Raw genomic sequence first — 27,112 nt, 5'->3', positions numbered from 1 at the left:
CTCTCTTTCTCCCGTGTTGACGCTGCGAGCATCTCACCCCCCTCGCCCGCCTGTGTCCGCTCTCAGTTCCCCTGCACGTTCTTCGAGGGCCGCGCCGACATGTGCGCCGCCTTCTGCTACGAGGTCCTCAAGTGCTGCAACTCCAAGCTCAGCTCCATCCGCAGCGACGCCGCCCACCTGCTCTACTTCCTGATGAAGAGCAACTTCGACTACACGGGACGCAAGTCCTTCGTACGCACGCACCTACAGGTGAGGTTGCAGCCCCTCCTCCTTGCACACGCCGGGACTTCCTCCATGCTACTTCCTGTTTCTAGTTCCTGATAGCCATACTGGGTTTCTCTGCCAGTTCCTGGTTGTCGTCAGTTGAAAGGGTTGGTCTTGGAGTGAAGGGTGATCTGGTCTTTTCCACACAGGTGGTCATCGCTGTCAGCCAGCTGATCGCTGATGTCATCGGGATCGGAGGAACGCGTTTCCAACAGTCCCTGTCCATCATCAACAACTGTGCCAACAGTGACAAAACCATCAAGGTGACGGACCATACAACATCCCCGAAAAAGCACACTCACTTTATGAATCCTGGTGAGCACTGAGCTATTTAGTGGACGTTAAAATAAACAAATTAAATTCAAATATTCTTTTTCTTCTCCAGAACACAGCATTCCCGTCAGATGTGAAAGACTTGACCAAGCGTATCCGGACGGTTCTGATGGCCACAGCTCAGATGAAGGAACACGAACGAGACCCGGAGATGCTGGTGGACCTGCAGTACAGCCTGGCCAAGTCCTACGCCAGCACGCCCGAGCTGCGCAAGACCTGGCTGGACAGCATGGCTCGCATTCACGTGAAGAATGGAGACCTGTCTGAGGTCTGGGTTTATTTCAGTTCTGGGTCTGGGTCTGGGTCTGGTTCTGGGTCTGGTTTTAGTTCAGGTCTGGGTTTGTGTCTATCATGTCGTCATGTTGACTCAGTAGCTGTAGATGGTTGTCTGGTTCCTCAATATTGTAACTGATCCAGCGTTACATTTTACATTTAGTCATTTAGCAGACGCTCTTATCCAGAGCGACTTACAGTAAGTACAGGGACATTCCCCCGAAGCAAGTAGGGTGAAGTGCCTTGCCCAAGGACACAACATCATTTCGTACTGACGGGATTTCGAACCGGCAACCTTCTGATTAATAGCCCGGTTCCCTAACCGCTCAGCCACCTGACTCCACCTGAGCGTTCTTCCCTTCTCCTTCCAGGCGGCCATGTGCTACGTCCACGTAGCAGCTCTGGTGGCAGAGTACCTGAGGAGAAAAGGTACGTTCACTTCCTTCAGCAGCAGAAGCACAGCTGTTTCTGTTCGTTGCCACTCGATGGTGGCATTTTTTTCTTTGTCAGGAAATACTTCTTTTTTATTTTTTTTTGTTAGTCAGGAGAACTCCATGTTGTAGTGTCAGTGTCTTTTTTGGTATCAAATGATCAACAGACGTCTCGTCACTCTGGTGTTTAGCCGCGTCTGTCGTTGTTCGTCTCATCGGTAGAAGCCGGAAGGTTCTCCATCTCATGACACGCCAGACCAAGTCCCCAACAGGACACATCATTAGTACAGGAGTAGATAGTAAACTGTTCCAGTACATATTTACTTATCCATCTAGTGCAGTGGGTACAGGTCATCTGTGAGTGAATGGATTAATACTATAAACACTATAGTATATATAAATATGATTGTATTATTATTATTATGCTTTAGTGAATGTACATCATTATTGTAGAATGAGGAGTGAATGGAGAATGTACTGTATGTGTGTAAATATTTGAGGGGTATTTTTAACAGAAGGTGATACCGGAGAAAAATGACCATCCTAGATGGACAATAAAGTTGGATTCTGTTCTGTGCTCTGCTGTTCGTGCGTGTGGTCATGCGCTGGTCGTGTCTCCGCTGCAGGCATGTTCAAGCAGGGCTGCTCCGCCTTCCGCGTGGTCACGCCCAACATCGACGAGGAGGTGTCCATGATGGAGGACGTGGGCATGCAGGACGTCCACTTCAACGAGGTGAGAGGTCGTCAGGCATCAGGAGCCAACTGCCGTCCCAGACAAGCTGAGGAGGGCGGCTAATCATTCGGTTATCAATCTGTGTTAGTTCGGGGCATGAGAGTTAAGGGAACAGGAGTGAAGACAGGACATGTTGTGTCTGTTCGACTTGAGGCTGTTTTGGATGAACGACTGGATCAAGTTTGGTTGCCTTGGGACTATGTGTGTGTCCTATCTGAGGGTACTCCTCCATATCTCAGCTTATCTTCTGCACTCCTGCCGCTAGGATTCTGGAGTTTGCACTTTCCGGCTGATAACTAGCGAGCTGCATTAACGCTCTTATCAGAGGATCTCCTGTGTTCCAGGCTGTCAAATAACAAGTTTTATGAACAATAAAAAAGCAATTGGCACGTGTTAAATGGCATGCAATCAATGTCATATTGTGTAATAATGCGTATATTATTCATGTCCGGCGTGCATTATTCATGGGATGTGTGCTTATTAACTGTGACCGTGTGAGGTCTCATGTAGCTCATGTGTTGAGCTGTATCACATAGAAGGCTTTGGCTCTCTAACCTTTACATACATACTGTATGACACATTACGCAGAACAGAAATGACCCATCCTGCTCTCTCTACATCACCTGTCGGTCTCGTCTGTTCACCCCTTCTCTCTTATACAACTATTATCTGTTTCATCCCTCTCTCTATCTCTCTCTCTCTCTCTCTCTCTCTCTCTCTCTCTCTCTCTCTCCCCCTGTATCTCTCTCCCTCCCCCTCTCTCTCCTGTGTGCAGGACGTCCTGATGGAGCTGCTGGAGGAGTGTGCTGACGGCCTGTGGAAGGCCGAGCGCTACGAGCTCATCTCTGACGTCTACAAGCTCATCATCCCCATCTACGAGAAGCGCCGAGACTTCCAGGTAGAGCCGCATCACGTCCCTCCTTCCTGTCTCACACACCTCCTTCCTGTCTCACACACCTCCTTCCTGTCTCACACACCTCCTTCCTGTCTCACACACCTCCTTCCTGTTTCACACACCTCCTTCCTGTCTCACGTCCCTCCTTCCTGTTCACATCCATCCTTCCTGTCTCACATCCCTCTTTCCTGTCTCACATCCCTCCTTCCTGTCTCACATCCATCCTTCCTGTCTCACGTCCTTCCTTCCTGTCTCACATCCCTCCTTCCTGTCTCACATCCCTCTTTCCTGTCTCACATCCCTCTTTCCTGTCTCACACACCTCCTTCCTGTCTCCCATCCCTCTTTCCTGTCTCACACACCTCCTTCCTGTCTCCCTCAAACAACACAGGGCCTAGATGTAGTCCAGCCTCTGGTGTCAGTGTGATCCTGATGTGTGTTCCCTCCTCAGAAACTGGCTCACCTGTACGACACACTGCATCGGGCCTACAGCAAGGTGACGGAGGTCATGCACACGGGCAAGAGGCTCCTGGGAACCTACTTCAGAGTAGCCTTCTTTGGCCAGGTAGGCTGAAGCCTGTTTGGGTTGGGTTCTGTAGGCCAATAGGTCTATACACTCAGACCTCATATTGGTAATGACTACTGCACCAGAAGCTGTTTGAAGGATTACCACCACAGAAATGCTTTGGTTCATCTATGTAATAATGTAATACATTCTTCTAACACTAAAATATTTTCCATAAAGTATTAATATGTTTGAAGAGCCAATGTTCATTTACATGTTTGGAAATAGCTTCTTGGGTTCTTTGCTAACCTAATCAGCCTGTATTGTAAATGAAATAACCCTTTGATTTGAGCATGGGAACTGCAGGCCGTATTTGTGTTATTAAAGGCATGACCACGTCATGTGGCCTTTGATTATCCACGCTAATACTTGTTTCTGTTTTTATCCTCTTTGAAGGCAGCGGTAAGTTGTGCAGTGTAGCCCTGCTAACTAAGCCTGCGTGGTGTGCTTCTGTAATCCATGACGTTTCCCAGTCATAGTTCCACTGCTTCCAGCTGTTAGCGATACCATAACCACATCAGACCCCTCTCACACGGTCTCGCATGCTGCTGACCCAGCACTGTAACATACTGAACTGAGTGTCTTCCATCCGGATGTAGAGTCATCTTACTCCCGACTCGCTCTCCGTCTCTGTTTGTTGTTTTCGGAGTTCATAGTTTTCCTTGGTGTGTTGACTTTAACAGTGTGCTGTGATAACGTTTAATAACATTCACAGAACCATGCCGTCTGGCATGGGGGTTTCCTTGTCTGTGTGGTGCCAAACTATGCACACCTGGTTTGTAGATTGGCTGTTTGGATAGTCACTGAATAATGTTGATTTTGTTACTCTCTCTGTCGTTGATCTACAACCCTGTAGCAGTACCAGTTCACTGACTCTGAGACTGAGGTAAATCCAAAACCAGACGCAGTTGTGAGTTTAGCTCAAGGGATGTGACTTTGTTAGAGCAGTGAAATTGACACTAGTACCCATAGATCTGGTCCTAGAGCAGCTGGCATCTTGCTGTGTAGTAGAGGTGTGTGTGTGTCTGTGTAGTAGAGGTGTGTGTGTGTCTGTGTAGTAGAGGTGTGTGTGTGTCTGTGCTTTGAAAGTGACAGCCCTGAGGATGGCGAAGTGTATTTTTAGATCCTGTTGTCATCTTCAACCTCATGATCGCATCTGAATCTATGTTTTGAAATCATCTTATTTCGCCAGACGCATTGTCAGAATGGCTCAGTGATCCGTATCTCATTGTTGCTGTTCATACCGCTTTTGATGTCATATTTTCCGATGGCCGGTGCTGTGATTTCAAATATCTGATAATGGTTGCCATTTCTGTCAGAGTATATGTGACTAACAGTAGATGTCATGGCTTATGTTTCCCTCAGGGCTTCTTTGAAGATGAAGATGGAAAGGAGTACATTTATAAAGAGCCCAAGTTCACCCCTCTGTCAGAGATCTCCCAGAGACTCCTCAAGCTGTACTCAGACAAGTTTGGGCCTGAGAATGTGAAGATGATTCAGGACTCTGGGAGGGTAGGAGTCGCTCCTTCACATCAGCCTGCCAGTTAGAACAAATTCATTTAGCAGACAATTTTTATCCCAAAACAAAGTACGGGGGGAGATTTGTTCCTGCAACCTCAATTGCTCTACTACTGAGCAATAGCCATCCCTTATTAGATTATCATGCAGTATGAATGTTTTCTACTTTTTGGTCAAAACCTGTTTTTCTGCTAAGTTGTTTGCCTTGTTGATCCACTACAGATCAACCCCAAAGACCTGGACTCGAAGTACGCCTACATCCAGGTGACCCACGTCACGCCCTATCTGGAGGACAAGGAGCTGGTGGACAGGAAGACCGACTTCGAGAAGAGCCACAACATCCGACGCTTCGTGTTCGAGATGCCCTTCACCGTGTCGGGGAAGAAGCAGGGAGGCGTGGAGGAGCAGTGCAAACGCAGAACCATCCTCACCAGTAGGTCCAGAACCATGTAGATAACAGGACCATCTTCACCAGTAGGTCCAGTTCCGTGTAGATAACAGGACCATCTTCACCAGTAGGTCCAGTTCCATGTAGATAACAGGACCATCCTCACCAGTAGGTCTTCTAGTCCCTTGTTTAATCACATTCTTACACACTCACACAGACTCTTTCCAAGCAGTTTAATAATGACTGGGTTGAACATCAATATTCATTGGTGTGGCTGTGTGTTATCTGGCAGTATTTTAATTATTACCTTCTCAGTTTTCTCAATATCTTCCTTGGCCGCTACACAGCTGGGATAGCCGTCATACTTTGGAAAGATCACAAATACAACCAGGAATATTGATGTTCAATCAGTCAACATTACATTTATTACAAAGACTCTGTTGAACAGCATGAGAACATGATTAGATAAGGGGTATGTCAGCTCTTTCTCAAGGACCCTGTCTAATCCAAATCGGGCCCTGTTTTATTCCTTTACGATACAAAAGATCCTAAAGTTCAACCTTTATCTTTTTATCTTCATTACCTGATCATTTGTTACCTCAGAGGCCTTCAGGCTATGAGTGTGCAGATTGGGCACTGTAAAACTCGACACAAGTGACAAGGATCGCAAGGTGTTTACTGTTCTCTCTCTGCCTTTCCCCCCCATCTCTTTTATCTCGTTCTCAATCTCTTTCTATTTTATCTCTTCTGTTTACCATTCTCTCCCTTCCGTCTCATTCTCGATCTCCCTTTTCTCTCCATCTCTACCATTCACTGTTTTCCCTCGTCTCTCTCTCCTCTCCTTTCCTTCACAATCTCTCTCTATTCACTCCATCTCTACCATTTCTCTCTTCTCTCGTCTTTCGATCTCTCTCTCTCTCTCTCTGCCCCCTCCCCCATCAGCCACGCACTGTTTCCCCTACGTGAAGAAGAGAATAGCCGTGATGTACCAGCACCACACAGACCTCAACCCTATAGAGGTGGCCATCGACGAGATGAGCAAGAAGGTGGGCGAGCTGCGTCAGCTGTGCTCCACCAGCGAAGTGGACATGATCCGCCTGCAGCTCAAACTTCAGGGCAGCATCAGTGTCCAGGTACACACGCACTCATCCACACTTTCGCACGCAGGTACACACTCGCACACACACACACACGCATCAGACATCTCGGTGTAACCGGATCCCCTCTCTCAGGTGAACGCTGGTCCTCTTGCATACGCCAGAGCCTTCCTAGACGATGCCAGCACCAAAAAGTATCCAGACAACAAGGTCAAGCAGCTGAAAGAGGTCTTCAGGTCAGTACTGTGTGTGTGTGTGTGTGTGTGTGTGAGTGAGTGTATTCCAAGTCTTTCTCTGGGTGACTGTGAAAGCATGATGCTAACACAGTACTGTGTGATCTCTGAGCAGGCAGTTTGTGGAGGCCTGTGGCCACGGTCTGGGCATCAACGAGCGCCTGATCAAGGAGGACCAGCAGGAGTATCAGGATGAGATGAAGGCCAACTACAGAGACCTGGCCAGAGAGCTGTCCACCATCATGCACGAACCAGTAAGAAGAAGCTAGCAAAGAAGCTAGCTAGTTACAACATGCCACAACTACACATTAACCTTGTGTCTGTCAGAGACATGTTTCGGTTTGTGATGCTCGTAGGAAGGACTGTTTTTGTCATCCTTGATAACTTGTTTTTCTCATGTTTTCTGCTTTGTGCTGCCATGAGCAGATCGGATGGTAAAACGTCTTTATCATAACCTCAAAATGAGTGGTGATCATTCTAGTCGAGTCTAGTCTGTCTTTTAACATACCCTCTCTCCGTTACTCTCCCTCCTCTCTTCCCTCCCTCTATCCCTCTCCCCCTTACCCCCTCTCCCACTCTCTCCCTCTCCCCCTCCCTCAATGCCACTCTCCCTCCCTCCCCCCGCCCCCTTTCCCTCCTCCCCCCCTCCCTCCCGCCTCCCTCCCTCCCCCCTCTCCGTGCAGATCTGTCCAGTGGAAGATGGCATGAAGAGCGTTCTCCCCGACTCGCTGCACATCTTCAACGCCATCAGCGGCACGCCGAGCAGCGCCACGATCCAGGGCGTCCCCAGCTCCTCCTCCGTGGCCTGACCCCGGTCCCCGACGCCCCCCCCCCCCCTCCCCCACACGCACGCATGCCCACCAGCATGCCCTGCCGCCTGCGCATCCCTCCTGGCTGTTCTCCCCAACACCAACTCAGCTCAGACAGACTGACGCGGGGCGGATGGGAGAGGCTAAGCTGGGGTGGTTTTAAGCTCTTTGGCTTGGGGAAAGACTGGGATGCCAAAGACTTGTGTTTTTATCTCGTCTCACCGTTGGGCACAGTACAGTGACACTCTACCGTGGATGTGACCGGGGACTGTCACCCAGGAGATGCAGAGGAGGCTGAGGAGTGCCACAAGACCTGAGGAGGGGGAGAGGGATGGAGAGAGGGGGGAAAGAGGGAGGGGGGGGAGGGAGGGAGGAGAGTCTTTGAAGAGAAGACATACTGTATGAGGCATTAGCATGGAGGCTTCTACCCTGCCCGGGGCCCACCCACTTGCTCCCTGCCCAGGGTCCACCCACCTGCTCCCTGCCCAGGGTCGTTCCGTAGTGTTTCCTGTGGAGACGTCTCTCCAGGGACCCTTAAGCAACACACATGTGCATGTCATTATCCCCTGTCAGCCTACTGTCATTTCATTCTGAACTGTGTTTGGTTTGGTCCGCTCTGAACTCTTAAAACCATGGTTTTATATGTACAGTATTCCACTTTGATATGTTTCCTATTGATGTCTTGACCAACACTTTCTGCTGCACACATTGGCGTTCGTCTGTTTGCACATGAAGACTCGTGTTTCAACAACACGACAGAATCATCAGAAAAAGAGAGCCTCCTTTGAATTTGTTAGCATTCAACCTTAATCACTATAATGTCTTAGTGGAAATGTTTCAATATTTAAAGCAGTTGCATACAGTAAGTATATCCCAAGTTGTTTATTCTTGTATATAAAAAAAAGGAGTGCAATATTTGTCTTTTGCATATGATCTTGCTATGTGGGGACTTATACACTGTAAAGATGATGTTCATCTTTCTTGCCAAAGCATGGAGCCAGGGAAGCTGAGACAAGGCCTACTGTGGAAGTCATGTGGAGCTTTTACCATTTTAGTGTTCATTATAATGAAATCCTTTTATATTTGGGAAGCAATGGGTTTTTTATTTTTATTTAACAAAAAGTCACTGTTCTGCTGTAAACAGAAAATGTTCCCTAATGCTTTTCTTTTAAATAAAATTCACTCATTCCTCCGCACCTACTGTATATCCGTGAGTTCCTGACTGGTTTCCTAAATTACTTATTTATTAGTTATTGATTAGTTATTGAGTAACTTTGCCATTGTTTTTAATTAGACACAAACATATACAAACTATAGTCCACGCTCTCACAACAGTTCATGTAACATAGCCATTTAGTTACAGTTTTCTTCAGAAATGCTGTAAAATAAAATACGTGCTTTCGTGTCTGGTGTGAACAGAATATCCATACTGCTCCTTCTCTCAGTCTCCCTTGTCTCGTGTTCCTACACAAGACGCCATAAAACGGTCACAGTCCACCTTCTGGGAGCCCGAACAACTGCCTAATAAGAAGCTGTTTCTGATAAACACCCAAGTCACTCCAGGTCTGTAGTCTCCTGCGTACCCTGCTAGGGATCATTAAGGATATTCTACATTGGAGGGAGATAAACTGCTACTCTGCAGTCATGACAGGTGAGTTCAGCTCATTAAAACCATCATAATTGGTCAGAGTTGTATGATGATTTAGTAATGTTCTATTATGATTTTACCATTGATTACATTTTCTCACAGAAAAAGAAAATAAGAAGAAGTCGAAGTCGAAGGTACGACCCAGAATCTTTGGCTTTGGAATTCTTTGGTTTCATTATTGGAAATATTTCACTTTATTCACTTGAATAAATAAATGTCACCACTTACTAAATAAAATGTGCTTTTTGTACATTAGCTATATAAAGAAATGTTATCCATTTTAAATATTAAATATAATGTACTTTTTTATATTAACTGTGTAAATACATGTTATTCACTTTACTGACTAAATATATAAACATTGAAGACGAACTCAATGCTATATCATTAATTAGCTTTTCTAAATGCTCCAATCCTTTCATCATGCATCGCATGTGATGTAGTGCTCTGTACATTAAAGACATGTGACCACATCAGAGCGCTGCCTGTGTTCCCAGGAGGTCTGCGGCTATCCCATCAGTATCTTCTTCATCGTCGTCAATGAGTTCTGCGAGAGGTTCTCCTACTATGGCATGCGCGGTAAGAACGCAAGTCGCTAACGATCCTCTGCAGCTCCTTTGCTAGTCCAGAGTGTAGAGACCGTGCACGGTGACTAATGTCGGTGTGTCCCCCTCGTCTCGCTCCCCCCCCCCTCGTCCTCTCCCCCCCCTCGTCTCGTCCCCCCCCCCCTCTCGTCCTCTCCCCCCCCCTCGTCCTCGCTCCCCCCCCCTCGTCCTCTCCCCCCCCCTCGTCCTCCCCCCCCCTCTCGTCCTCCCCCCCCAGCCGTGCTGGTGCTGTACTTCAGGTACTTCCTGCGCTGGGATGATGACCTGGCCACCTCCATCTACCACGCCTTTGTGGCCCTCTGCTACCTGACGCCCATCCTGGGGGCTATCGTGGCTGACTCCTGGCTAGGGAAGTTCAAGTGAGTGGCTGTTCACATGTCCACAACCTGGTGTTAGAACGGAACGCACGCCGAGGCGTGTAGCAGACACACACAGGACCTTTGTAACCCTGGAGAAGAATTAAAGCAGCAGGACTTTCTCTCCCACTCTCCGTCCCTACTCATGATGCTCTGTTACTATTTGTCTTCCTATCCACTGTCCCACCTCGCCCACCAATCCCCTTCTCTCAGCAAAAACTCCACTGACGAGAGCTGTGTCATTCAAAGGAGCGTTCTGGTTCATGTCTCTGTCCTGCTGATAGCAGATCCTCTCTGATAGCTTCCTGGTTTGACCTTCTCGCAGGACGATTATCTACCTGTCCATCGTCTACGCCATTGGTCAGGTTGTGATGGCTATCAGCGCCATTCATGACATCACCGACACAGACCGAGACGGGATACCAAACAACATGACCTTCCATGTGTGAGTTGGCAACACAAATTTAACAGTGCAGTGTCCCCACAGGGATCAATAACATGCTACTCTACTCTATTGTACACTCCACTCTACTCTGCTCTGATCTACTCTTCTCTACACTCTGCCCTGATGTACTTTACTCTGCTCTGCTCTACTCTGTTCACCTTCTACTCTATTCTACTTTACTCTGTTCTGCTCTACTCTGCTATACTCTGAGCTTCTAGTTTACTCATTAGCTAAATCTGAATAGGCATTGCGGTGTACATGACCTGTCTGTTTCTTATCTAGCTTGACGTTCCATCATCTCCACCTTCCTCCCCACCCTTCTCCATCTTTCGCTCTCCATCCGTTCTCTCGCAGCACGTTGTCCATGGTGGGTCTGTTCCTCATCGCCCTGGGAACCGGCGGAATCAAGCCGTGCGTCGCTGCCTTCGGAGGAGACCAGTTTCAGGACCACCAGGTCAACTAATTACCCCCCTCAGACACCAAGGGAGCACCGACACTATTTATGTCGGTGGGCCACGGACCTCATACGTGTTGTTCTCTCTTTGTAGGAGAAACAGAGAAGCACCTTCTTCTCTGTGTTCTACTTGTGTATCAACGCCGGGAGCCTCCTGTCCACCATCATCACTCCTGTTCTCAGAGGTACGGGGGGGGGGGGGGGGGGGGGGGCGGAGCCTCAGGCACCTGCTCAGGCGCTGGTGCCGGAGACGAGCACAAACGCTCCTGGTGTTTGAGGTGGTTCGGCTCACTGACAGGGGTGTTTCTCTGCGTCGTCAGGCCAGGAGTGTGGGATCTACAGCCAGCAGAAGTGCTACCCGCTGGCCTTCGGCGTCCCTGCCGCTCTCATGGTGGTCGCTCTCGGTACGTTCATCTCCAGCCTTTGCTCCAGCTACCCTCTCATGTTCCCGTCACTGTCCATGCCCTAAAGACCTCACGGTGTGTACGCGTGCTTGATTGGTGTTTTGCTGCTTGTCCGTCCAGTGGTGTTCATCATTGGCAGCGGGATGTACTACAAGGCTGAACCCCAGGGCAACATCATGCTGGACGTGTGTAAATGCATCTCGGTACGTTGATCGGACACGTGCATTGTGTGTTCACATTGGGATGATGCATGGGTTTCATCGTGAGCAAAATGCAAGTCGGTGTTTGACAGGATCTTCGCTGTGTCTGTCCACAGTTTGCAGTCAAAAACCGCTTCAGGCACCGGAGCAGCCAGTATCCTAAGAGACAGCACTGGATGGACTGGGCAGAAGAGAAATATGAGGTATGATCAACCAGGACACATAGTCTTATATGGAACATGCTCAGACTGAAATCAGCGGAAACACATGGAACCTTAAACTCTCTCTCTCTCTCTCTCTCTCTCTCTCTCTGCTTCTGTTTCTAGAAACTTCTCATTGCTCAGATCAAAATGGTCTTGAAGGTTCTCTTCCTGTACATCCCTCTTCCCATGTTCTGGACACTGTTTGACCAAAAGGTAAGTGAGAGCAAAGTTATTTAAACTCAGATTCTTATTTACAGTTTATAGTATATTAAGGAAGGTATGATGATGATGACTGACTGGTGCCAGAACCACATGGCCTGAGGCTGGGTCACAACAGCCTGGGTTCGAAACTGGCCCCGGGCCTGTGCTATGTGTCAACACCTCTCTCTCTCCCCTGCCTTTTCAGTCAGACCATACGGTCATTATAAAAATTATAAAGCCAGAAATGCCCCCCAAAAATACATCTTTAAATATATCTGGGTATTATTATTCCATCTCCCATAGCATAATAGTAGCAGGGCGATATTACAAAATGCAGATTCTAAACTGGAGCGTTAAACTGAGTTGTCTGTTTGCATCTTCACAGGGCTCCAGATGGACATTACAGGCCACCACTATGAATGGAGACTTTGTACGTTTGTTCTTGTACGCGCCACATAAAAGGTCTTATCCAAACCCCAGACTGTACATGCTCTTAATAACCTCTGTCCTGTTCTCTAGGGATTGCTCATTCTGCAGCCAGATCAAATGCAGGTAATTTGGAGGACTTTCTGTTGTGTGTCGCCATAGCTACACACGCCTGAGAACGTTCCTCACGCCTGTCACCATGTGTCTGACAGACGGTGAACCCCATACTGATCCTGACCCTGGTGCCCATCATGGAGAGCGTGATCTACCCTCTCATTAAGAAATGTGGCCTGAACTTCACGTACGTCCTGCAGAATCCCCACTCATTTATCCGTGAGAAGTGCCCTTCTCTTATATCTTAAATCGGTTATCTTGTCGAGGAACAGCACTAATCTGCACTTACCTCGGGGCATGTGACAAAAATTAATGTGTTCTAATAAAATACACAAAAACGAAGGAGCCAGAGATAAGATGTTGCCATGGAATCTCACGGTGAATCTTTCCTCAACAGTCCTTTGAAAAGAATGACCGTTGGAATGTTCCTGGCTGCCATGGCTTTTGTCTGTGCCGGGGTGATTCAGATCCAGATTGATGTGAGTATTTACAGGACAACCGCACTATGAAGTTTTACATTAGTTGTGTTATTGAATGGACTGGGCAAGAGGACAGTGTCTCGCCTTGTCTCGTTTTGTTAGTCAAAGGTTGTTACTGAATGCAAAACCACTTACTGTAGGATAACACTATACGCTTTGTGAAATAATACCTCAAATTCTGAGTCCGCCCTATGGTGTCTTTCAGAGTGTTTGTTGTGCGTGACCAAACTAGCTAAACATAAAAACATTTCCTTTTCAGCAAACTTTGCCAACCTTCCCTTCAGCTTCCCAGAGCCAACTGAAATTGATAAACATGGGGGGTCTCCCTTTGACAGTGAACCTTCCTCAGAACAACCCTGTTCAGCTTGCAGGGGCTGCGGTAAGCTGTCCTGGGGTGGATGAACATGTACCAAGATGTCCTCAGTCAGTTTGGGCCCGTCATTGCCCACTACAACATCACTAGAGAGTAAACTATTTAGCCAAGAAGAATGGTTGGAAATCTGAAAGGGGATGGTATGCTGTGTGTAAGTGCTGAGCAGGCCTCATACTTCCTGTTGGTTGCTTTACAGGCCAGTGAGGATTTCTTTACATTTGAGCAGGACAACATCACGGTCTCACTGGTCGCTCCGGCCATATCCAGAAATATTTCCTTAGTTAAAGAAAAGCGACAAACTCTTCTAATTCCCTTAGACCCCAACAACGCTTGGGAGGTGGTGAGTACAGGACCTTGTAATTGTCATGACACAAATACCCCATAAACATAATAAACAAATAACAATTTCCTAAGAATAAATTAGCCCTGATCTGACATTGCAGACCGATGATATAACTACCAAGCCAGAGCAAGGCAACAATGCTATAAGGTTAGTATCAAAACAATGGAGACGTGTTGTTAGCATAAACTCAATGGCATCAATTAGATTCCAATGTGATCGTGGACTCTCTGTTGAGAATGTTTTGCTGTGTTTTTCCAGATTTGTAAATGGCATGGCTAGTGCTCTGAATGTATCAACTGGTTCACTCAACTTTGAAAGAATTGACCCGTCCTCATACACCAACTACTCTCTTGTACGATATGGAAAGTAAGAACTATAAAGAAGTTAATCTTTATACTGGTGGTGGTTGTCGGCCATAAGGTGGATGGAGTCTGTAGCACTTCTATGTTATGCATTTAAAATTGCAATATTTCTTTCTCTCCTGACAAACAGCACGATCTTCACAATTACTGATGGTGTCCAGACATGCGAATACACCCGAGACTTTGGGTTTGGAAGCTCCTACACGTTCCTCATCCCTAGTTTCTTCACATGGGGCACAAACGTAAGATTTACTCTCTCTCTCTGAACATCATTAACCGTGTGACCCTTGCATCAGCCTCTGTGCATGTCGCCATCAAACAATCTGTTTTCTGTAGTGCGGGGAGTCTGTTACTGCAGTGGAGGATATCCAGCCCAACTCTTTCCACATGGCCTGGCAGATTCCCCAGTATTTCCTGATGACTGCTGGAGAAGTAGTGTTCTCTGTGACAGGTCTGGAGTTCTCCTACTCACAGGTAAAGGCCACACCTCAAGTCATCTGTACATTTTGAAAAATGATCTTATCTTGCACAACAACAGAGGACCCTCACCTCCTTACGAAAGACATATTTTGCTCCATGTCCAGTTTCGAAACATTTTACAAGTGTGCTTATTTTTCTTTAAAGGCGCCTAGCAACATGAAAGCAGTGCTACAGGCAGGCTGGCTTTTCACCGTTGCTGTTGGCAACTTTATTGTGCTGATTGTTGCTGAGCTAGCAAAGCTTCCTAAACAGGTACAGTACACTGATAACTCGCTCACATCAAAGGTTATTTTAAAGTTCAATTTGCCTGAACGACATGGGGGCAAAGGACAACCTGCGGAATAATCTCTAATTGTGACATGTCCATCAGTGTCTTCAGTTGTAAAAGTCATGGATATCGTTCTTTACATGATCTGTTCTCTCCTCTCTTAACAGTGGGCAGAGTACTTCCTGTTTGCCTCCCTCCTGCTGGCAGTCTGTGTCATTTTCTCCATCATGGCTTACTTCTATACCTACATAGACCCAGCAGAGATTGAGGCTCAGTTCAAGGACAAAGATGAAAAAGGTGAACAGAAGAATGAGGAACTTCAGATGGAGAAGAAAGATTCTGTGGAACACCAAGAAGAGGATCGAAGCAAACAAACCAAAATGTAAATGAGTGCGTGGCCTAGTTTAATCACTCTTGTGGGGACCAAATGTCCTCAGAAGTGTGGTGAAACGGTGCTTTTTTCTGGGGGTTTCAGCGTTAAGGTTAGAAGTTGTGTTATGGTTTTGAATGGGAGTGAATTTTCAGGCCCCACTAAGATAGAAAAATAAACGTGTGTGTGAGTGTGTGAGAGACTAGAGAAAGAGAGGGCTGAGAAAAACTGTGTCAGAATAGAGAAATACCTGTTGTATTTTATTGGTGTTAATATGTAAACCTAATTCCTCCATAAACACTGATACTCATACATAATACATTATTAAAGTATGAGACAGGGGCATAAACATTACAAACCTTGTATACCCAATGTATTTAGACATTGACCCTCTTTTGTATTATATATGTTTTTGTATAAGCTGTCAGGGGATTTGTTTTCTGTGTAGCTGATTTTACGTTAGTAAATCGTTCTTTTGTTTCATTATTTTGAATACAAGTCGAGGCCTGTCGGGCCTGTGTGGCTGACAGGACTAGAGTGTTTGCTTGCATTCAACTCACCCATCATACAGTAGATTTTACAGTCAAGATGGGTAGGCAGAGACTCATCACAAAGCCTCACAATCTCTATCCTTTAACTTTTATTTTCACTTAATAAAAAAAGATGACATTAGTGGAAACTATACAGTCAACAGAAACCACTGACGAGAGAGTGATTTTTAATTTTTTGACATAATATGGCTGATTTACTTTTTCAGTAATTTTAAGATATGGCACAAATTTCTTGTCACATCCCTAGCTACAATACATTTCACACAACTCTATAGGGCGAGCATGTACAATAATGAAAATATTTTAGACCGTTTTATTGAAAAAAAAAGTTTTTACTGAACGAATGACGACACGTGCGCTGCTGTTTTCTTGAATCTCATTGGTCCTTTCATTGTGAGGATGACAGCACATGAAGATGGCGGAGGGCAAAGAAAAGTGATGAAGACAGGACAACAATGAAGACAACTTGTTCGAAATATACAGTCATACACTTGTCTTTTGGCAAATTGTTCCAAGGAAATTCGTAAAAACATCTCATCAGACTTTGCCGAGGAAACGAACAAACAGCGTTCGTTGCTGAAGATTTATCTTGCTAGCTAGCTAGCTAGGTAGCTGGCCAACTAGTACTGTATCTGCGGAAGAAGAGCCACATTGCAGATAGCTAGCTAGCTAACAGACACTTCTTTTTGAGCAACGTTAGTTTATTAAACATATGTAGTGGTCGTCTCATCAATAAACTCTTGAGCGACTATCCCTGATACTTTGCCAGCTAGTTTGCTAATTACTTAGCGGACGTTAGCAGGCTAACTTAGCTATCTTACAAGCAGGCTAGACGAGGCGTTTCAGTGAGAGATTTTGGTCATTCTTGAAATAGGTGGAAACAGCTGGAAAGTATGGCTCACTCTCCTGTACAGAGCAGCATACCTGGGATGCAGGTAAGTCTGGTTACTGCCTTAATTGACATATGAATAGTTCATCATTGTTAAGTCTAGCCATGCTGAGCTCCACACGAAAGTGATACATGGAATTGATAGCTTGCGGTTCCAAGTAGGAACTTTCTGTGAAGTTAGTTGTTGGGAAAATGCAGCTGAACATTTTCGTTGGATTCGTGAGGATTCTCCATCCCAGGAGAAGGACAGACTGTTCAGTTAGAACGGTAGCTAGCCAGATTGGCCCCGTGTGATGCAGGCTGTTCTGTAGCCTGCTGCTGTTCTTGTACCAAAGCCAGGTCTGACAGTGTGAACCAGACGATGCCGACATATCCACCTCAATATGCAGCATTCGCACTTAATGGGGTTTATGTATTATGTATGTATTGGCCTACAATGTTCCTTTATTGCACTTGGACAGAATACAATCGTTCTTTTGTCACACATTAAATGTCTTTTCCCAAGTTGTGAAAAAAGGGGTCTGGCCAGTCAACACCTTTCTGTTGGCTGCAAGATAAACATCCCTGAATGAATTTAAGGAATACAGGCATCAACCTCCCAGTCACTTCTAATACAAGGATACTGCACAAAATACACAGTTCTATCTAATACAATGGAGGCGTGCATTTGTCACAGCAATCATGAATTGCGCATAAAGTTCTGCATTAACATACCTAAGATTTTTGTGCGTAGCCAGTCAACAAGAAAGCTACAACCCAGGACGTGACTTATCTGACATAAACTAGGGCACTTGGTCATTACCCATTCAGACAATAATATGCCTGGCCATCTCTTGTTGGGGGTGTGTGTAGCCTTCGGCTGCATGATCGCAGCCATGCTTTACCCCGGTCTGGGCGCTCCTGAACAGACAGCCTGGTGTGCCTCGGGGCAAACGTGGGGTTGGAGCCGGGGTGAGCAGCCTGGGGCCAGAGGGAGATATTAGACCTGGTAGACGTGGGGCTGAAGGAGGCCCAGAGAGACTCAGCCCTCAGGGTGCTGCTGACTCGCTGCTGTAGCCATGGTAATGCACAATTGGGTGGCGCGGCCGGGAGAGGATCAAAACATATGGTTTTAGGAGGAGGTTTAGCAGCGGTGGAAACCTGCTGACTGTGGGAACAGCGGAGAGTTCCCAGCATGTGGAATCTGGACTCGCAGTGCCCTTGTTGTCTTTCCCTTTGTGACTGCGGAGGTCAGACCCAACAGGGGGGGTTTTCACCTGGGTGACCACCCTGCTGTTGTGACAGGACTTTGGTTCGGCTTCTTTCATCTGCCCAGCTTTGGCCTCCCCCTTATTGCTCATCATTTCTGCTCTCAAGCTAGACTAGTTCCTTGATGACTCTTCTTTTGTGTCTGCATTAAAGGGAAGATACTATATATATATAATATATATATAATTAAAGAAGCTGGAGCTGTTGCTATCTTTTCAACCCAAGTTGCTGTTAAGTCTAGTCTTCTTATCACTACAGTATATAGCCTAACCTTATTCTTTAGAATTTGCACTATTTTGGTCTAGCATATTATGTCCCAACATTTTGAATTCCATTGCTAGTAAAAATTAACCCTTTACACGTGTGTACCAGGAGTTGTGTTATCCTAGGTAGGTGTACACATGTTGGCACACACACACGGCTGTAAGAAAAGGACATGGGCGACCCAAATGCACCACGGGTCTTGTGACAGAAGGCTTTTGTTTGTCAACAAAATGAAAACCCCAGGAGCAGGTATGCAGCTCAGTAATCTGCTGCTGTGTCTGTCAGTTGTTGGGAATAAAGTTTTTCTAATCTAATTTAAAGCTGCTTGGTTCTTAGCAGGAGGCCTAGGGCATGTCTCAGCCCTGGGGCAGGAGACTTTACCATGAGATCCTGACCCCTTCCATGACATTCCTTTGTATTATAGCATTCCACGATGGGCCCAGTGACATGTAAACAAGGAGGCACGGGTCTTTGCATGTAGACGGCCATGTTGCGTAAAGATGTGTTCATACCAGGTTGTAAATGCATAGCTTTAGGGCCTTGCGTAACCGTGGGACCTTTGCCACTTCATAGTCAGTTGAACGCATGTCTCAAGTCGGCGGTTCCGTGAATGTTGCCCAGACCGAGCCTGATGGGTTCCAAACAGGTGGGGTTGTGGTTTGACGAAGTCCGTCTTGGGCTCTGTCTCCGAGGAGGCCGTTTGGAATGACCTCGTTTTCTCTCCTTCCTTCGCAGAACTTCCGAGCCGACCCGGAGAAATTCTTCACCAAGCTGGAGAGGATAGGCAAAGGCTCTTTCGGAGAGGTTTTCAAAGGCATCGACAACCGGACGCAGAAAGTGGTGGCCATCAAGATCATTGATCTGGAGGAGGCGGAGGACGAGATCGAGGACATCCAGCAGGAGATCACCGTGCTGAGTCAGTGCGACAGCCCCTTCGTCACGAAATACTACGGCTCATATCTCAAGGTAAGACGGGCACAGTCCCGCTCACTGTGTCTGTACAGCACGTCGCACCACTCGGGTTGCGGAGGCTAGCCCCCCCCCGGGCCGAGATTTGTTCTTCAGGGGCGCGTTCAAGAAAAACAAATCTCGACAAATATGTGGGTCAATAAATCATTCATGTTGGCTGTGGGAGTAGACTTTGACGGAGTTTTGTATTTTGGCATGGGATTCGATGCTCGTCAGCAGGAAGGCTTTGCAATTCAGGCTTGTGTCATGCAAGGCCAGGGCAAAATAAAACAAACATCGGCAGTCTTTTTTTTAGGGGGGGGGGGGGGGGGTGTAGTTGGACCATCTGTTAGGGTCCTGTGCGAACAGGAGTGTACAGGATTGTAGATGTTGCATCACATTCCCAACCCTGGTTCAGGTCAGTTCATTAGCATCCAGTGAATGTGGAGTATAGGCTCCATGTGAGGGGGCTTAGGTGCGTCCGACAGAGCAGCAGTGTTAGTGCTCACTAGCAGGGGGAGGTGTGCTGGGGATGCGCTGCAGTTGGGCTGATTGGTGGAGGCGTGGGTATGTGCGTGTGTGTGTGTGTGAGAGATAGAGAGACGTACACACTGTGTGTGTGCAGTGTTTCCCACACATAGACTAATTTGTGGCGGTGCGAATCAACACCGGCCGCCACATATTGCGTTTCGTTATTATTATATATATATATTTTTTTACAATATTTAAAACCTGCAGCGTATTCGTTCAGCTGCATTTCCTTTCCCTGCTCTCCCTCCATCTCTCTGTCACTCACGCGTCTCTCTCACATACACACACACACACAGTCACAACGTCAGCACACGTTAGCAACGACACAATGCAATATCAGCGAGCCTTCAGCATTAGTACCGTAGCTAAAAGTCTAGGAAAGTTGAGGCTACTTTTCGCTAGGTACCTACGAACATGTCACACATACACCCACACACACATGCCCCCCCCCCCCCCCCACACACACACACACACACACACACCCACATCCCCATACGCCCCCTCCACACACACACCCACCACCGAGACACACAGTTAGTCCACAGCCTTGAGCTGCATCAGATCTTTACTAGAGGACCAGCTAGATGCCAAACACAGGCTGTAAATGACAGAAACGCTCCAGTGAAATAATATGGTGGGGGATCAGTGATGCTCCAACTCCAACTGTGCAGCCTGCTGGCTCTGTAGTGTGCAGGTGTGATGCTAGCTCCCCTCCCTGATGAGCAGGGCAGGTGTGACGCTAGCTCCCCTCCCTGATGAGCAGGGCAGGTGTGATGCTAGCTCCCCTCCCTGATGAGCAGGGCAGGTGTGATGCTAGCTCCCCTCCCTGATGAGCAGGGCAGGTGTGATGCTAGCTCCCCTCCCTGATGAGCAGGGCAGGTGTGATGCTAGCTCCCCTCCCTGATGAGCAGGGCAGGTGTGACGCTAGCTCCCCTCCCTGATGAGCAGGGCAGGTGTGACGCTAGCTCCCCTCCCTGATGAGCAGGGCAGGTGTGACGCTAGCTCCCCTCCCTGATGAGCAGGGCAGGTGTGACGCTAGCTCCCTTCCCTGATGAGCAGGGCAGGTGTGATGCTAGCTCCCCTCCCTGATGAGCAGGGCAGGTGTGACGCTAGCTCCCCTCCCTGATGAGCAGGGCAGGTGTGACGCTAGCTCCCCTCCCTGATGAGCAGGGTGTGTTCCTCAGTCTCTCATCAGGCAGACCAGAGGGATTCACTCACCATGTCAACAGCACAGTGAAGTGGCCATTATTTCTGCCCCACATACTGTCGCGTCACGGCTTACATGATAAATGTTCAGTGTGTGCGTGTTGGGTATTCTCTGTGGGTACGTGTATCTGTACATGGTCAGGGCTCAACATAAAAATGTGGGCCACTGTTTCAAACCCACTGGCCCCACCGGGCCAGTGGGTTTGAAACTTACTGGCCCCAAGACAATTTTTACTGGCCCCCCCTCCAAAAGTTGTAATTTAATCATTGTTACAACAAAACAAACGACTTCTAAGTTGTGTTATTTATGCATTTAGCAAAAATAATTTCAATCAATAATTTGCAGTGGCCCGATCGGGCCAGTGAGTTGCTAGTTTAACTGTCCCGACGTTACTTTTTACTGGCCCCTGGCCCCTGGCCATCGTTATTGTCGAGCCCTGATGGTTGTGTGTGTGTGTGTGTGTGTGTGTGTGTGTGTGTGTGAGCGTGTGTGTGTGCGCGCTCACGTCAAGACCTGCTAAGCATTCCTATGGGAAGATTTGGTTTTTGTTTGATTTAACAAGAAAAATCGTTTGTAGAAAATAGTTTTCAAGTCACGCTGATGTTTCTAATGGCTTGGTTTAGTGCACTGCTCTTATGGTTTCTGTGTCTCCAGACACAAGTCTACTGGTGCAATGCTTTCTAAACCGGGTATATGCTTTTGTATAGATGTGCGTGTGTGTGTGTGTGTGTGCGTGCGTGCGAGATGCACCTCCGGCAGGCAGTCTAATGAAGGCAGAGTAAGCTACAGACCCAAGGGGCGTCATTTCCCCTGTTAAAGCGCACAAGTGGTGCATTATTGAACCGGTCTGCCTTCAAGAATGCATAGATGCATGCAGCTGCCTGCCTTAAGTGACCCAAATGTCCATCCCGTCGCCACGTGTGCGGGGGTAATTTACTGTGCTGGGGTGGGGGAGGGCTGGCTGAAGGGCTTTAGCCTCGTTTCAGAAGGATACGCCAGCGTGTGTGGAGTGCTGCAGGGGCCGTGACGGTGAACACGGCAGGCTGGTGTGTCAGGCCTCCACTTGGCTGTTTCCTGCTCTTCCAGCAGCCATAGCAGGAGAGCGCCTACCCACACCATCAAACACTCTTTTATTTTGTTTTCCAGGATGCAAAGTTATGGATCATCATGGAGTACTTAGGAGGAGGCTCGGCTTTAGATTTGGTACGGGCCTTTAAAAAAAACACCAAAAAAACTGTATATTTAAAATCTCAAACTCTTGAATGAGGAAGTTGACCTCTGACCCTCTGGTGTGCAGCTGGAGCCAGGTGCCTTAGATGAATCCCAGATTGCCACCGTCCTCCGGGAGATCCTGCGTGGGCTGGAGTACCTGCACTCTGAGAAGAAGATCCACAGAGACATCAAAGGTACTCTCACTCACACGCTCCCAGCATCCAATCAGGAGTCACACACACACGCTCCCAGCATCCAATCAGGCGTCACACACTCACACACGCTCCCAGCATCCAATCTGGAGTCACACACGCTCCCAGCACCCAATCAGGAGTCACACACACACGCTCCCAGCACCCAATCAGGAGTCCTACCTGCACAGTGCAGCACTCACTCACCTGTGTGTGTGTGTGTGTGTGTGGTGTGTGTTGTGTGTGTGTGTGTCGTCAGCGGCCAACGTGCTGCTGTCGGAGCAGGGCGATGTGAAGCTGGCAGACTTTGGCGTGGCGGGCCAGCTCACCGACACCCAGATCAAGAGGAACACCTTCGTGGGCACTCCGTTCTGGATGGCCCCCGAGGTCATAAAGCAGTCTGCCTACGACTCAAAGGTCAGGAGCAGCTCGGGACCGCCTCCTGGTCACAAGGTCGACACGATAACCACCACACGCAGAAGCATGTTCGGCAGCACTCACTGGAAGGGGGTTTCAAACGTTTCGTTTTTTTAATTGTTGGGGGTGGGGGGGGGGGGCATTAAACAATTGTCAGGTATTTACTGATTGTAAAACATCTCTATTCCGGTCTATGACGAAGTGAGCGAGAGTGCATGTATGTTGACATGAATCGAAACGGCTTCGAATGACAGGAACTACCACAGCCACTGAGTCATGCTGAGTCATGCAGCCGACCAGTAAAACCACACGTTCATCCTCTGTCTCCTTGTCTTCCGTCCGCGTGTCTCTATCTGCACGCGTGGTTCAGGCAGATATCTGGTCGCTCGGCATAACGGCCATCGAGCTGGCCAAGGGAGAGCCGCCGCACTCGGAACTGCATCCCATGAAGGTGCTGTTCCTCATCCCAAAGAACAACCCGCCCACCCTGGAAGGGAACTACTGCAAGCCGCTCAAAGAGTTCATCGAGGCCTGTTTGAACAAAGAGCCTAGCTTTGTAAGTGTTTGTTTGGTTTTCCGAGAGGGAAGCGCTCTCCTGTTGTTTTTCAACGGTCGACTATTCCCGACTCCCCCCCCCCCCCCCCCCGGTGTGTGTGTCAGAGACGCTCAGTCCTGTGTGTGTCTTCGTGTCTTCTCTCCTGCAGAGGCCGACCGCCAAAGAGCTGTTGAAACACAAGCTGATTGTGCGGCACGCCAAAAAGACCTCCTACCTGTCGGAGCTGGTGGACAAGTACAAGAGGTGGAAGGCCGAGCAGTCCAGAGAGAGGGACGACTCCAGCTCAGAAGAGTCAGTCTGGAAGCCCATCTTCCCTCCACCTCTCTCCCTCTGCTTCCCTCCCTCCCCCGTCCCTCCCTGTCTCTCTCTCTCTCTCTCTCTGCCTCTCTCTCTCTGCCTCTCTCCCTCCCTCCCTCCATCCCCCCCTCCCTACCTCTCTCTCTATCTCTCTCTCTCTTTGCCTCCCTCTCTCTGCCTCTCTCTCTGCCTCTCTCCCTGCCTCTCTCTCTCTCTCTGCCTCTCTCTCTCTCTCTCTGCCTCTCTCTCTCCCCCTCCCTCCCCCCCTGTCCTCCCACATGGTTCCTGGCCCCGTGGGAAGCTCTCTAACCTGCTGTGTCGTTGTCAGGGAGACGGACGTCCAGGCGTCGGGGGGGAAAGAGTCCGGGAACGACGACTGGATCTTCAACACCATCAGGGAGAAGGACCCCAAGAAGCTCCTGAACGGGGCTTCTCCTCTGGAGCAGGTGGACCAGGTGAGACGGGCTCCGGGCCCACAGCTCATCATCAGCATCGCCCGTGCTCCGGATCAGAGTTCATCCTGGGTTTCATGGATCTCTTGTCAGCTCTTGATGCTACAGTACTAGCTAGTACATGCTGTTTTTTTTTCTAGCTTCTTTCTACAATCCTAATATCTATCCATCCATCCATAATGGATATCAACACAGCTGTAAAGCCTGTTCTAGTCCCCAGGGTCATGTGAGATGAATCTGATCCACATGTTCCCCTTCAGGTACAAGACAGTCCAAACAGACCTCTGTCCCAGAGCCTGTCCACCCTCATCTCTCCGCTGTTCGCAGAGGTAAGCACCGTGGGGAAGCTGGGGACCTGGGGTCACACCCAGCCCTCCAGGGTCACATCCAGCCCTCCAGGATCACACCCAGCCCTCCAGGGTCACATCCAGCCCTCCAGGGTCACACCCAGCCCTCCAGGGTCACACCCAGCCCTCCAGGGTCACACCCAGCCCTCCAGGGTCACACCCAGCCCTCCAGGGTCACACCCAGCCCTCCAGGGTCACACCCAGCCCTCCAGGGTCACACCCAGCCCTCCAGGGTCACATCCAGCCCTCCAGGATCACACCCAGCCCTCCAGGGTCACATCCAGCCCTCCAGGGTCACACCCAGCCCTCCAGGGTCACACCCAGCCCTCCAGGGTCACACCCAGCCCTCCAGGGTCACACCCAGCCCTCCAGGGTCACACCCAGCCCTCCAGGGTCACACCCAGCCCTCCAGGGTCACACCCAGCCCTCCAGGGTCACACACCCAGGGTCACACCCAGCCCTCCAGGGTCACACCCAGCCCTCCAGGGTCACACACCCAGGGTCACACCCAGCCCTCCAGGGTCACACACCCAGGGTCACACCCAGCCCTCCAGGGTCACTCACCCAGCCCCCCAGGGTCACACCCAGCCCTCCAGGACTCCTAGTGAGTGTTTTCCTCCCTCCCCACAGCTGAAGGAGAAGGGCAAGGCGGGCAGCGGCCAGGCCCAGGCTGTGGAGGAGCTGGAGCAGGCCGTGCTCCTGGCAGAGGAGGCCTGCCCCGGCATTGCCGACGCCCTGGTGTCTGGACTGGTTCACCGACTCCAGAGGTAACGCTCCACGCACCCCACACCTCACACGGGCCGGCAGCGGTCCACAGTGTCACCTCCACCCCCGGGCCTCCAGCTCGGTGACACCGTCTCTCTTCCTGACGGCCGGCGCGTCCGTGTTTGTCAGGTTCTCTGTCCCCAGGGGCTCGACGTCCCAGTGACCTGCGGCGGAGCCTTCGTCTCCCAGCCCTCCTCCTCCAGGCCCCCCTCACTCAGCCCCCTCCACCCGGCCCTGCCCTGAGCCCCCCCAGCCAGGACCCCCCACCACCCCACCCCCCTCAGGGAGGGCCCCAGCACTGCAGCACACCTTACCACGCACACATCCAGCAGGGAGGGGGGGGGGGGGGTCGCTTGGCTGCCTCTCTGGTTCCACCTGCTGCAGGACCCCTGGTCTCTGGCCCGGTCGCTTGGCTGCCTCTCTGGTTCCACCTGCTGCAGGACCCCTGGTCTCTGGCCCGGTCGCTTGGCTGCCTCTCTGGTTCCACCTGCTGCAGGACCCATGGTCTCTGGCCCGGTCGCTTGGCTGCCTCTCTGGTTCCACCTGCTGCAGGACCCCTGGTCTCTGGCCCGGTCGCTTGGCTGCTTCTCTGGTTCCACCTGCTGCAGGACCCATGGTCTCTGGCCCGGTCGCTTGGCTGCCTCTCTGGTTCCACCTGCTGCAGGACCCCTGGTCTCTGGCCCGGTCGCTTGGCTGCCTCTCTGGTTCCACCTGCTGCAGGACCCCTGGTCTCTACACCTCCCTCATCCACGGCAGGTCACGCTCAGGATGGAGGTGGATCATGTGGAACGATCGTCATGATCATTGGTGTGGCTTATTCCTAACGTCGTACTATCAGCACCCTTTTGAAGAGTGTGTGTGTGTGTGTGTTGTGGTTGCGCGAGTGGGATGCCCCGTGCATGCGTGTGTGAAAGCCGTTCCCTTGATACCCTATGAACTGAACGGTGGAGTTCATGCTCTGGAGATGGAAGCATCCTTTAGGAAACTCAGGTATCTTGCTTTAAGTGGATGATAGTCCAGGAGGTGGAACGCACTTCAGCTGGTTGGCTGTACAAACGTGTAAATAGGCTCATTTTTACAGACAAATAATGGAGTGTATGTAAAGGAATCACTGTGTAAATGGCCAAATGCAAACTGTAGATACTATCAGAAAAGGTAAATATTTTAAGAGCGATAAATGGCCATAACTGAGATTGCCTTGCCTTGTATTACTTGTTATTTTGTATTTCAATCTTGGATTTTCTCTCATTTTAATACGTTTATTTCCAAGGACGCCGGTCCATCGAAAGAAAAATGGCCGACGTCTGTCCTTTTCTTAGGCTGATTGTAGCGATTCGCTCGACGACTTTTGGTTTCCCGCTCTTTGTTTGGCCGTAGTTGTCCTACCCAGCCCTCCAGTCTCCACACTGACCCCTCCTAGCTGCAGGTCCAGGAGGCCACATTCTACCACATTTCTTGAGCTTTTCCTCATTTTTTCGGAACAACTCGGTGTGGTGACAAGTTTCCCCTGTTTTACACGCCAGTACTTTCTCTATCTTCACTAGACACGAGTCTTCCTGGAAACAGTGGTACAATCTGTTTCCTTACTGTACCAAGCGCTTGAATTGCACTTCAAATAGAAATGCCTTTTTTACGATAGATATAAATCAGCCGTACGACAGTAGCTTGATAACGAGGCTGCTGGGCTGTCATGCTAGGTAGAAGAACTGTTCCCTGGAATGTGGACTTTCTGGGCTTCATAGAGTTAGTATTGCAGCCTAACAGTAGATGAGTATACCCTGTGATTCACACCAAGCATGAGATTCTTGAGCTGGAAGGTTCGCAGACGTGTCTGCATAGACTAGTCATAGGATGGAGAGGACTTGGCCCGCTTTTGCCGATACGAGAGCAGCATCACGCCCGACCTCGTCTGCCCTGCTCTGCTGCTAGACTGACTCTGTAGTTTCACACGAATGTGCATGAAAATAA

The 27,112-nt window shown here is 49.1% G+C and overlaps 3 protein-coding genes across 5 annotated transcripts in view; all 3 read left to right on the top strand.

Annotated features, from left to right (window-relative positions):
- The window catches only part of zmp:0000001200 (dedicator of cytokinesis protein 9), an 84,762-nt gene extending 76,028 nt beyond the window's left edge, over window positions 1–8,734 (top strand). For 2 of the 3 annotated variants that reach the window (XM_067253300.1, XM_067253309.1), the window contains exons 41-53: window positions 67–249; window positions 414–527; window positions 650–865; window positions 1,242–1,299; window positions 1,928–2,034; window positions 2,810–2,932; window positions 3,380–3,493; window positions 4,859–5,005; window positions 5,234–5,444; window positions 6,342–6,532; window positions 6,632–6,732; window positions 6,845–6,983; window positions 7,413–8,734. In XM_067253300.1, the coding sequence (XP_067109401.1) occupies window positions 67–249; window positions 414–527; window positions 650–865; window positions 1,242–1,299; window positions 1,928–2,034; window positions 2,810–2,932; window positions 3,380–3,493; window positions 4,859–5,005; window positions 5,234–5,444; window positions 6,342–6,532; window positions 6,632–6,732; window positions 6,845–6,983; window positions 7,413–7,538 (1,830 nt within the window). In that variant the 3' untranslated portion in view covers window positions 7,539–8,734. Of the gene's footprint in view, window positions 1–66; window positions 250–413; window positions 528–649; window positions 866–1,241; window positions 1,300–1,927; window positions 2,035–2,809; window positions 2,933–3,379; window positions 3,494–4,349; window positions 4,380–4,858; window positions 5,006–5,233; window positions 5,445–6,341; window positions 6,533–6,631; window positions 6,733–6,844; window positions 6,984–7,412 lie in introns of all 3 variants that reach the window. The other variant, XM_067253331.1, reaches the window with a different exon arrangement.
- A 399-nt stretch (window positions 8,735–9,133) lies between these two features.
- Window positions 9,134–15,970, top strand: slc15a1a (solute carrier family 15 member 1a). The gene is made up of 23 exons (XM_067253342.1): window positions 9,134–9,189; window positions 9,289–9,320; window positions 9,684–9,765; window positions 10,009–10,150; window positions 10,473–10,592; window positions 10,947–11,046; window positions 11,141–11,231; window positions 11,367–11,450; window positions 11,571–11,653; window positions 11,767–11,853; window positions 11,977–12,066; window positions 12,440–12,484; window positions 12,574–12,606; window positions 12,693–12,781; window positions 12,992–13,073; window positions 13,333–13,452; window positions 13,643–13,786; window positions 13,890–13,936; window positions 14,048–14,155; window positions 14,282–14,393; window positions 14,488–14,625; window positions 14,776–14,883; window positions 15,067–15,970. Exons 1-23 carry the CDS (start codon window positions 9,183–9,185, stop codon window positions 15,283–15,285), a joined length of 2,163 nt encoding a protein of 720 aa, XP_067109443.1. The 5' UTR covers window positions 9,134–9,182; the 3' UTR covers window positions 15,286–15,970.
- Window positions 15,971–16,227: 257 nt separating this feature from the next.
- On the top strand, window positions 16,228–25,506 carry stk24a (serine/threonine kinase 24a (STE20 homolog, yeast)). The gene is made up of 11 exons (XM_067253287.1): window positions 16,228–16,755; window positions 18,957–19,187; window positions 22,054–22,110; window positions 22,205–22,313; window positions 22,570–22,727; window positions 23,098–23,283; window positions 23,432–23,574; window positions 23,909–24,035; window positions 24,293–24,361; window positions 25,010–25,146; window positions 25,274–25,506. The coding sequence occupies exons 1-11, from the start codon at window positions 16,714–16,716 to the stop codon at window positions 25,305–25,307; spliced, it is 1,293 nt and encodes a 430-aa protein (XP_067109388.1). The 5' UTR covers window positions 16,228–16,713; the 3' UTR covers window positions 25,308–25,506.
- The last annotated feature ends 1,606 nt before the right edge of the window (window positions 25,507–27,112 follow it).

This window comes from Osmerus mordax, chromosome 2, assembly GCF_038355195.1.
Source record: "Osmerus mordax isolate fOsmMor3 chromosome 2, fOsmMor3.pri, whole genome shotgun sequence".
Classification (NCBI taxonomy): Eukaryota; Metazoa; Chordata; class Actinopteri; order Osmeriformes; family Osmeridae; genus Osmerus; species Osmerus mordax.
Note: the sequence above shows the minus strand (reverse complement) of the source record. Positions and strands in the feature narration are given on the sequence as shown.